The sequence below is a fragment of the Brassica oleracea genome, chromosome C2, assembly GCF_000695525.1.
Source record: "Brassica oleracea var. oleracea cultivar TO1000 chromosome C2, BOL, whole genome shotgun sequence".
NCBI classification, from domain to species: domain Eukaryota; kingdom Viridiplantae; phylum Streptophyta; class Magnoliopsida; order Brassicales; family Brassicaceae; genus Brassica; species Brassica oleracea.
Window position 1 is genome coordinate 17176139 of NC_027749.1, and position 11447 is coordinate 17187585.

General features: G+C 34.7%; 2 protein-coding genes across 2 annotated transcripts in view; both read left to right on the forward strand.

Annotated features, from left to right (window-relative positions):
- The window catches only part of LOC106323580, a 12273-nt gene extending 9751 nt beyond the window's left edge, over window positions 1-2522 (forward strand). The window contains exons 2-4 of the mRNA XM_013761678.1: window positions 1000-1943; window positions 2048-2291; window positions 2388-2522. Coding sequence (XP_013617132.1) covers window positions 1000-1943; window positions 2048-2291; window positions 2388-2522 — 1323 coding nt within the window. The remainder of the gene's footprint in view (window positions 1-999; window positions 1944-2047; window positions 2292-2387) is intronic.
- Window positions 2523-8535: 6013 nt separating this feature from the next.
- Window positions 8536-9814, forward strand: LOC106325101 (probable membrane-associated kinase regulator 3). The gene has a single exon (XM_013763126.1). It carries the CDS (start codon window positions 8829-8831, stop codon window positions 9615-9617), a length of 789 nt encoding a protein of 262 aa, XP_013618580.1. The 5' UTR covers window positions 8536-8828; the 3' UTR covers window positions 9618-9814.
- The last annotated feature ends 1633 nt before the right edge of the window (window positions 9815-11447 follow it).

Here is an 11447-nt window from a genome sequence, read left to right on the forward strand (position 1 = left end):
TGTTTTTCTAGGAGTGGTCTCGAGGTCTGGTCTTTTTCGTTTTTGTTCTGCGGCGTAACACACCTGTGATACTCTTGGGTTTCCCCATATTACCTTGACTCCGTTAGGGGTTGGAAACTTGAGGCAAAGATGGTACGTTGATGGGATGGCACACATGGTGTTCAACCATGGCGTTCCCATGATAACATTGTAAGATGCGGGATGGTCAACGACTAGAAACTCTGTGACTCTTGTCACGGTTCCAGCTTTGACTGCGAGATTAATCGACCCGTAGGCCATGGTCGTTTCTCCCGAAAGTCCCAGTTGCGGGCTAGGCTATTTCACGATTTCGTATTGATCGATCCCCATTTTCTCGAGGGTATCTTTGAAGATGATATCGGCCGAACTTTCGGTGTCGATTAGCACCCTAGCGACATAGATATCTCGGATCGTCAGTTTGATAACAAGGAGATCGTTTCGAGGTTTGGCTCGATCGACCGTTGCTCCCCCCTTGAACGAGATGACGTTTGCACACGTTGAGTCTTGCATATCGTTCCTGATCGTTGAGTGGCTTTTGCGGGTTAGATTGATCCGTACCTCCCCTCCTTCTAGCGCCAAACTGTGGGAACCAAAATTCGCACCGTCGATTTCCGTTTAAATTAGGAAAGTAGGAGAACCTTAGTTTCTCAGAGGTCTCGGATATCTGCTAATACCACACGCCAAGAAATCAGAACACGAAACGAGAATAGTAATAGAATAAGAAATCGAAAAAGAGAGCAAGATACTTCTTATTCCGAATCTGCGTTTGAGCGTCTACAACAAGGTAAGTGCCTGGGCTACGAGAGCTGTCGGCGAGATTCCTAGTTTTAAAACCCTAAGACAAAAAAAACCTAATTGAGTCGCAGCTCGAATAACAAAAACAGGAAATTGCCTAAAATCGCTCTAATGCTAAGTTTGCTGTGTAAAAGTCTCTTTTTTCTATGCCTCTCGCTTTCCTTTCTCATCAACGGGTCGTCTCAGGGACTAGTCAAACCGCAAAGAGGCATTAGACAGGGAGATCCCCTCTCACCTTACATCTTCATCATGTGCAGTGAAGTTTTGTCAGGACTCTGTCGAAAGGCACAAGAAGAGAAACGTCTGCAAGGCATTCGGGTAGCTACACACTGCCCCAGCATAAATCATCTTTTATTCGCAGACGATACTCTATTCTTCTGTAGAACCAACCCAAAAAACGTCTCAGCCCTCCTAAAGATCCTCTCACTATATGAGACAGCCTCAGGACAACGAATCAATCCACAAAAGTCAGGTATAACCTTCTCTCACCAAGCTCCCCTAATGCTCAAAGAAAAGATTAAAACAGAGCTGGGAATTGAGAAAGAGGGAGGGGCAGGGAAGTATCTTGGTGTGCCTGAACATTTTGGCCAGAAAAAACGAGACCTGTTTACTTCCATTGTGGACAGAATCCGACAAAGGGCAGTTAGATACGCTACAAGATATTTATCTCCTGCGGGCAAGATGACTCTCCTAAAGTCTGTACTAGAAGCTATACCAAACCATACTATGCAATGCTTCAAACTGCCACAATCCCTTTGTAAAAGGATCCAATCTGCTCTGACACGTTTCTGGTGGGATCCAAAGGCAGGAGATCGCGGTATGGCTCTAGTAGCATGGAACACAATGGTGAAATCTAAAAGCGATGGAGGCTTGGAATTTCGTGACATACAAAGCTTCAATGATGCCCTCCTGGCCAAAGTTAGCTGGCGCATTCTGACCTCGCCCTCATGTCTTCTAGCTCGGGTACTTGCTGGGAAATACTTTCATGACCAAGACATCCTCACCGTACAACCCCCAGCAGCATGTTCCCATGGCTGGAGGGGGATATTAATAGGACGAGATATGCTTAAAGAACATCTGGGTTGGGCCATTGGTGATGGCCAGAGTGCACTAGCGTGGCAAGACTCCTGGTTACCTGAACTTTGAAAGTTGCTGAACTACTCCAAGCACAGTCACGGGATTGGGATGAACGGAAAATTAATCACCACCTCCCTCTTATCTCTGAATCTATCAGGTCTATCAAACCGAGCAAATGGGGAGGTGCTGATAAACGAATCTTGTGCAAGCAAGCTTCAGGAATCTACACTGCTAAAACTGGATACTATGCTGCGCTAGAGAAAAACAAACCAGACATCCCAGTAGCGCAAGAGTACTCTCATGATTGGATTAAAGATTTGTGGAGCGTTAAGATGGCACCTAAACTGAAGCTACTCTTATGGAAAATCCTACATGAAGCCCTCCCTGTTGTAGAACTCCTGGTTGCAAGACAAATCCTTCCTAGTGCTAAATGTATCAGGTGTGAGTGTCCTGAATCAATTTTACACCTATTCTACCATTGCCCCTATGCATAGAAGGTATGGAAATTGGCACCTTATGCAGGAGACCTCGATGCTTTACAAGTACCCTCCTTTGAGATGGGTTGGAGAAGGGCTTTGAATGCTGATGTCCTCCCTCCTATTGGCCTTAGTGATTGCCATCTTGCTCCTTAAAAGAAGCAGCTAGCCACAGAAATGAACCTCGTGCAGCATTTATACCAGACGTAGGTCATCCCTTTCAACTGAATAAGCACAATAATATAACCAGGATGATTCTCTTGAAAAACTTTCGTAGCTGTTAATTGCAATATCAGGTTTGAAATGACCTACCTTGATATCACAGCGTAGTTTGTACTTATATTGAACCGTGGACATTCCTCCACATAATGCATGTAGAGTCCCAGAGCGTGTATTAGCCCGCAGTATGAAGTATGTGGAGTTCTAAATTCAAGTGTACACAGCTACAGTGCAGACAAACTGAACGTATTATGTTCTCAAGAATTAACAATGCATTGTACATAATTAATCATATCTTGGGTAGATGCAGTGGCAGATGTAGAATTATGTTTTGGTTGAAGCGATAGGTCGGAGATAGGTCAATTAATTATCATATTATAATTATCATTATGCATACCCTATTTCATTCCAAGTACTGTTGCATTCCCTACCGATCATGTCAACTTAAGACAGAGCCAGAAAACACACAGTGATTTTCAATGTATAAGAACATCTCCGATGTAAAATTCTATTTTTTTTTTCAAAATAGAGTAATTTTATAATGCAGTGTGATTTTGCTTCAATTCTACTTCATGTATTGAAAAATGAAATAATGAACAAACAGAAAATATATTACTCCATGATGTAGTGAAAAATAGAGTGAAGTTAAAACACTTCTTATTTTAAACTTCATTTTGAAGTAAAAAAATAGAATGTGATTAGAGATGCTCTTAAGCAGCTTCGTGGACAGATATTTTCTTTTAAGTATCTTGTCATTTGATATTATTATTTTTACTATAGCTTAATTATGAGTTTTTGTTTGAGACAAAAATAGAAAAAAATAAACCACTTAAATAGTCTATCTGACATATAGGTATCTAATGAGGTTCTGAAAGTTTCTAAAATAACGATCATTTATTATCTTATTGCTCAACTTTTATTATTATTTCTCTCACATACTACCCCGATTGAGAAGCTCTAAGTTGGTCCTTCATTTTTTTTGGTGTGTAATGCATGCATGCAATCGTTCACATGAACACGAACACTGCCATCATTACCATCCAAAACCATAATCAGTTTAAAATCCGTTCTTTTATGGATCTTGTACGGTGTTCTCAAATCTTTCTTATAGAGATCCGATCAGATCCCAAAACACATGCTCCCTAGTCGCATCTATATAATTAAAAGCTAGTGACGCGATTCATTTTCTCTTCACGTAACTAGAGCAAATGACTTTCAATTAATTGCCAACATCTCCTGCCTTTCATTTAATTACTTTCTATAATGGTGTCGCCTGCGATAAGTATAATTTATACTTAGATGCTATTACTGATCTAACGATTCATTAAAACCAATTACCTACACATTTCATATCAAATTTTAAATCTTAAATCTGAATCCGATTGGTAATGGTTGTAGCTTTAAAAATTCTGCTGTATAAAAAAATCTGTAATTTTTTTGACGTGATTTTAGATTTTATTGGTGTAATTTTTTTGACGTGATTTTAGATTTTATTGGTGTAGAATTTTATGGAAAGCTCCAAAAAGCTCCAAAAAATTGCTTTAGATTTTTGGTTCTACAGAGCACTTGTACAGCTGTAGGTTATTTCAAAAACTATGATTTTAAATTTTTTATTAAAGTTTGATTGGTGTGAATTTAGTGTTGTAGAAATAAATGAGGTTGTGGATAGCACCTACGGCCACTACCAATCACATATTTACAAAAATGTTTAAGATCACTGGGCAACTTTGCAGCTGCAAATGCAATGTTTCAAACCATGAAACATGCATTGTTTATTAAATTCTATTTTTAATATGGGGTTATATATTTCTAAGAGGATATTGTTACTGCGCTTGACAGATTTTATATAATAAAAGAGTGTTTGATTTCCTCTCATGAAGCCACATCAGTATTATGTCAGAAAGTCGAGTATTCTCAGTGCGACACTTGTCCATTTTACAAAAACTCACCGTTTCATTAACATGTATACATATGTGCTATGTTTTGTCTTCAATTAAATGGGCTATATAGTTGATCTTAGACACATTGTAATCGGGCCAAAGAATACATCAAAAAAAAATCTAAGTAGTATTTTGGAAAAGTCGAATCCTTTCCATCTTCATATCTCTCAGGAACCTCACCACTGTGATGTCAATCTATGATCCATGTAATTGCTATGAAGACGGGGTGGCGTAACCATAGGCTGCATTCAATTAATTAACGTCATTTAGGTTACTTTTAACACCACCGACCCACTTTGTCTCATTCAATACACATGCTAAACCTATAAATAAGAGAGTTCGATTTTCACAAATTCATCAGTTTTTCTTTCTTAATTATTATAATCCGTAGAAAACCAAACCTATTGATTCTGCTCGCCAAATTGAAAGCTGGTTATTGTTCAATGACTCCTACCGCTACTGAGACAGCTTCCTTAGACGCCGGTGAAATACCAGTGATGGGACTCATCAACAAACGTCTCTGTGCTCGCCGCAAGAAACTCAACTGAATCACTCAAATGGAAGAATCAATCTCTAAGAAAAAAAAACCTAAAGGAGCAACAAGAAGTCCTCCGCTCCAAACCCTCCGTCCTCATCCTTATCGAAGAGCTCAAAAGCTCTGCACTCCTCTCTCCGCTGCAGTCTCTGGAGAAATCACCCTCACTACTACTCAGCACCACCACCAAGCTTTCCTCCGATCAAAACGAAGTCGTGAACAACGTAGCTGACGTTCCCGAGAAAGATGAACTTATTAAAAAAAGAAGAGGAGAGGAAAATGATAACAATGGCGGGGTTAGATTTCTATAGAAGAAGAAGCTATAAATAATTAGGTTTGTAGGCACACGTACACACATAACACACGATTAAAGAGAATACTTTAGTTCACAAGTTAATTACCAATTAGTTAAGCAAACCAGTTCGCTACGGCTTTAAAAAAACTAGAGAATGCTTTGGTTCAAAACTTAATTAATTCATTAACAAAACCAATTGGTTAAGCATGTTATATATCAAAAACAAATTCAAAAAAGTAATACCTCAACATTCTAAATATATATAGAATGAACTGATTTTTACATATATAGAAAAAATTTTATTTATATTTAATATTTAAATATACTTATTAAATATCTCTAATGAATATAATTTAACTAACTTTTAATATATATATATATAGGAGAGTGTATTATTTAATCATATTCTATATTTAATCTACCTATTCAATTTTAAAATGAATATATTTTTTGTTAATTAACTAAAAACAGTTTTTTCATTAAAATCCTAACATAATAAAATTTAATACATTTCTATTTCGAATATTTTTAAATAAGAAATTATTTTTTAATAAATATAAATACATTAACAAAACATTTATCATTGTAATATTCAATTTAATATTTTAAATATGTATATAAATGTATATATACATCTAATAAACCAAAAAAAAAAAAAATTATTTGACAATAAAATACAATCACAGTCAATACATAATTAAATTATTGTACGAATTATATTAAATACATTAGTTAGTAACATTTATTCAAATATTCTAATCAATTATTTTGATACTGTGGTTAACTTCATTTTCATATATAATAATACATATAGGATTATAACAAACATGTATATGTATAAATAGTAGTGACAGTTTCAGATTATCTATTTTAAAATATTTTTATTTATAATGAATAAGTTATTTCTCTTATATCGTGCATAGCATTAATTTAAGAAAAACTGTATAAAGAAAAATAAAAAACAATTTATTTCATGAAATAAATATATAAATGAGACAGAAATAACTTTATTTTACTTTATTATTTACACAGACAGAATTCAATCCACCGTAGTGTTTTAAAAGTTTTTTTTTACTTATTTTTATTAAATTAAAATATACATTAAGAGAAACTAAATAATTATAATTTTAAATATTATAATAACTCTACATCATATAATTTCTAAAATGAATATTAATATAAATAGTTAGAATAATTGTGAAAAATTTTGAAAATAAATCTACTTTTAGTCAAAATAAATTAAACATTTTAAAGTACAGTTATTATTATAAGTTTATTTATTCATAAAAATCATGTGTATTTCCTTATTTTATCATAAAAATGACATACCAAACCGTAAAGCAAACTTTACTTCCAACCTAAGATAATTCAAATAAGTTTATACGTCTAGAAGCAAAATATGAAAATAGGCTGCCACCACGATTTGAACCTAGGCTCCTTACACAAATGCAATGTTAAGTAACCCCTACACTAAAGACATTTTAATGAAATCAGGGACGATATTTGTTAATAATATGGAAGGCCGGAAGCTAATGCTTCTTTGGCTTCCCCTCAAGACCGGTACTGTCACTATGCAGCTAATAATTTTCACATGTAAATGGGGGTTGAACCGAGTGCTGAATATACATGTCCACACATTTAAGATCCCAAATTAAAGCAACCCACAATTAATAAAAAATTATGGATTACTAATTATAAAAATATACAATAAGAAAACCCGAATACAACTCAAACATAATTCCTACAACCTTTAATATTATTTAAGACCATAAACGTCAAAATACACACATAAAATACACACAATGAAAAGATACAGTTATATAATAATATAAATCACATGTAAACCGAATTCTGCACGTAACAATAGGATGAATATGTATTTAATAAACAATTATCAATGATATGATATGGCAATGATCAAGTACAATGGCTAAACTAGATGGTAAACTAAGCAACGGTAGTAGGTTCGAATTCTGTTGGCAGCCTTCCAGTCCATATTCTTTTTGGGTTTTTCAGGGCCGGGCCTGTATCAGATTATACTCTCGGGCAATTAATTATTGTGTTACTACGTAGATTCAAATACAGACACTATGATCATATGTCATTTGCAACAAATAATGTAAAAGATAAACAGAAGGAATCACTAGGTAATTGTATAGTTTGCTCTGCGAGGACCGCAAAGTGATCGACGTTCAGTGTATTCGTGCGACTTGCAGCATAAGTCTGGGACACATTCTCGATTTTAACAGTAAACTAGATTTTTATCCGCGTTTTATATTTTTTTTTTGTTTTTTCTGTATATTTTTTTTGTAAATAGCTTAAAAAATCATATATGTTTTTTACCTCCCCAGCGCGAAGTTTATGTATGCAGGTTGGTTACTGGGTTTCTGCAATAACGTAAATTAATAATTAGAAGCAGTTACGTAAATTAATAATTAGAAGTGGGAAAAAAGGTAACTTCTTAGATTATAGAAAAAAAATGAACGTGGTTAGAGTTAGTATGTAATTAGAAGCAGTTATGAAATAATTGTTTTTGTCCAATGGCAAAAGAAGTAATATTCCAAGAAAAGTCTAGAGTAAATAATAGGAGTGATTCTGAATTGCTAATAGGGTAATTCTTTCAAATAGTTTTTTTTTTTTTTAAATGAACAAAATGGTTTTTTTTTATTTTAAAATTTTTAATTCTTAATTTTTATTTTTTATTTTTTTTTTAATTTGAAATCATATCCCAAGATCATACTTCTTAACTCTAAACCTTTTAATAAAACTTATTTTGGTAATTTTCTTCGTTGACAGCTATTTTCGTGACAAAAACTTAAAAATGAATATCTTAGGAAATTTTTTAATAATATTGATATAAATAACTCAAACAATAAAAAAATTCATCGGTCAAACAGTTACCAAAATTTACCAAAGTCGGTTAGATTCGACACATCAACAATATTTTATGTCGCATAAACTGCACAACTACGTTTTAAGCATCTTTTACGAACAATGACAGATATAATAGGTATCTTTTTATATTGGTTTAGGCAAATAGATCAAAATTAGACGTTTTAAGCAAGTACTTTTTTTTTTTTAGTGTTTCAAAAAAAAAATGTATTTATTTTGTTCTTTACCTCCTCCTTTATCTTTTCTTCTTTTTCTTTTTTTTTTCGTTTTATTGTGAAACCCATTAGGGTAAACAAACATCTGTTTAATCCTTCCATCTCATATTGTCTCCTCGTTATTCTTCTCTTTCGTAAGACAACCTACAAAAGAAAAGTTGAAGCAGCAGCCATTTTTGACTTTAGAAGCTTCATTTTTTTCCTCTATACTTTGACTTCAAAATATTCGTCATTCTTGATTCTTTTAACGCTCTTTTCAAATCATCAGGGTCTCTTTATACTTTTCCCGGGCATTGGCTCTTGAATGATACCAGAAGAAGGCAGGTTAAAAGAGAGCGAGAGAGAGCAAGAAAGCGTAGGGAGGTTATGGCTATTGAGGTTTCTTGTACGGAGGCTCCTGGTTCTGGAACCAGCCCAAGAAACTCTTTTTCCTACGATTTAGACTCTACAGACGGTGAAGTCAGATTAGACTCAACACTTCTTGATTCAGGTTCGGAGTTTGATTTCTGCTTTGGCTCGAGTTGTTCTGTTCAAGATGTGTCTCCGGCTGATGAGCTCTTCTCCGATGGCAAGATCCTTCCCGTCCAGATCAAGAAAGTAACCTTTCAGGTTCAAAGATCAGCTTCGCTCTCATCATCATCATCTTCTTCCTCCTCCTCTTCTTCATCATCGTTCGACAACCAGAGATCAGCACCAGAAAAAAAGATCATGAGACTCAAAGAGCTTCTGTTGAATCCTGACTCTGATTTTGAAGACAAGCCAAAGGGACTGTTCTTGCAGTTCAAGAGAAGCATAAGTCTCAACTACAACAAGAACCGAAATAGCATCAGATCGCTTCATTTCCTGTCGCGAAGCAACTCCACAGGCTCTGCTCTGAACCCTAAACGTAACTTTCTCCCCAAGGAATCTAGTAACCCTTACAAGACCCACAATCTTCCCAAACAAACTTCTCTCAGAAGATCATCTTCGCTCTCATCTTCACTCCCTTACAAGAAACAACCCGCCAAAAACAGCTTCGGTAACGGAAACGGTGGCATTCGAGTTAGTCCGGTCTTAAATTTCCCACCACCGGCGTTCGTCTCGAATGTTGCCGACGGATTTTTCAGCATTGGATCGCTCTGTAATGGTAACATGAACAGGAAGACAATATCATGAAAACATCTTTTGTCTTTTGTGGCCTGAGAGGAGAGAAAAATGTAAACAGAAAATGTCTTTTCTTTTTATTTTTACTGTTTGTTGTATAATGATGGAATATCGACAGCACATGTGAAGATTAGACATCATGTGAGTTTTGTCTGTATTTTCAAAAACCAAAAAAAAAAACACGAATAGGAACGCCTCGTTTGATTGGATGATCTCTGGGGTTAGATTAGAGTATTATTAAATGTATCATCTCGTGTATATAAATCTATCAAGAAATAAGATAATATGTGGTAAAGTAATAAAGATAAGATGTAGTAAGTGAATCGTGTGAATAATGACTTTAAATAGCTTTTTAAGTCGCTCACAAGGTCGTGAGAGCACACAAGAAGAGCTGGGCCCTTTTTTTTTTTTTAGTCTAACTTCAACTTTTCATTAACCAAAGGAATAATACATGATCTTAACCACAAAGGATTCAACCACATTTACAAACAAACTGATCTAGTATCGCCCAGGAACACATAGATGGATCCTATGCTACCCGATCGAGACTTTGTTGTAATTCTACCCAATGAGCACAAGCATTCCCCACGACTCAGAAAACACTATCTGTTAGACCCCTAAATTCGACCACACGAGTGAACAACGGAAAGTCCGAAGATAAACTGAAACTAATCAAAATTTAACATTTAGAAACCAAGCATTAGTCGTCTAAAGATATGCATTCCGGACTCGAACCAATTTTCAACACCGAAATGGTGCTAACCTTGAGTAGATTCAGCATCACTGGACTTGACCGTCTCACTCCTTAGCCAACAGCTGGGCTTATATGTTTATTCTTTTAGTCAAATAGTTAGAAAAACAAAGAATGAACTATAACTAATTAACAATAATGATGTGATTATTATGTAGTGACCAGACTAGTATTTGTGTTAGTAGTTTTTTTTTACGTTTCTCATTGATTTAGTTTATGCTGACAAATTAGCTAGATTTCTTTTTATGACATGGATCATTCAAATTGTAAAACCCCGACTAATTTCGAAAGTTAGGAACAAGCATCAGTTGTTTAATCTTCTCCTAACGCTGATCGACAATACTAAACTTTTTTGGTAAAATCAAATCCACAACTCAACCTCTTTCACTCTCATGCACCACCTCGTTGTTGACATCAAATAAGCTAGATCATCTTCAACTATGGCAGCAGGGCCACGACAATGTCAGAGCATATAAAAAGTAGAAAAATTTCTATTGATATACAGAAATAAGAAAAGGGAGAATTGGAAAAACAAGACACTTTCGAAGTTTGTTTGTCAAAATAAGACTTTGGTCGTTTTGGACTGGTTTTGCCCTTGTGTTGTGGAAAAAATAGTAAACTTAGGTAAAAAAATATAAAAAAATGTAGAATCATTAGAAACCAAAGTATTTATACTTTTATGTTTAAATTTAATTTTTAAAAATTGTGGAACTATGTTTTATTTAATATCAAAGCTATAACAGAATACTTATTCTAGCCATCTACGTAGTCTACAAATCGAATATAAAGTATTGTACATAGGTTTACCTTGGATAGAAAATATAAACTACACTTTCTTCAATAGTTTACCTTAGCTAGATTTTTTGTCGTAATATTCTATCTTGATATCTTCAGTCTACCTACGGCTTTTTTACAAGTTCTATCCTAGAGTAAGTGAAATACCTTTTCTTTTTTACAAGTCATACCTTGTTCTGCCTTTTACTATATAATAGCCTAAGGCAGAATGTAGTTTCCATTCTCTCTACATATTTCTGCCTTACGTATGATGTATATTCTTGCCAAATAAAGTAAAAATGGAAACTTCCAAATTT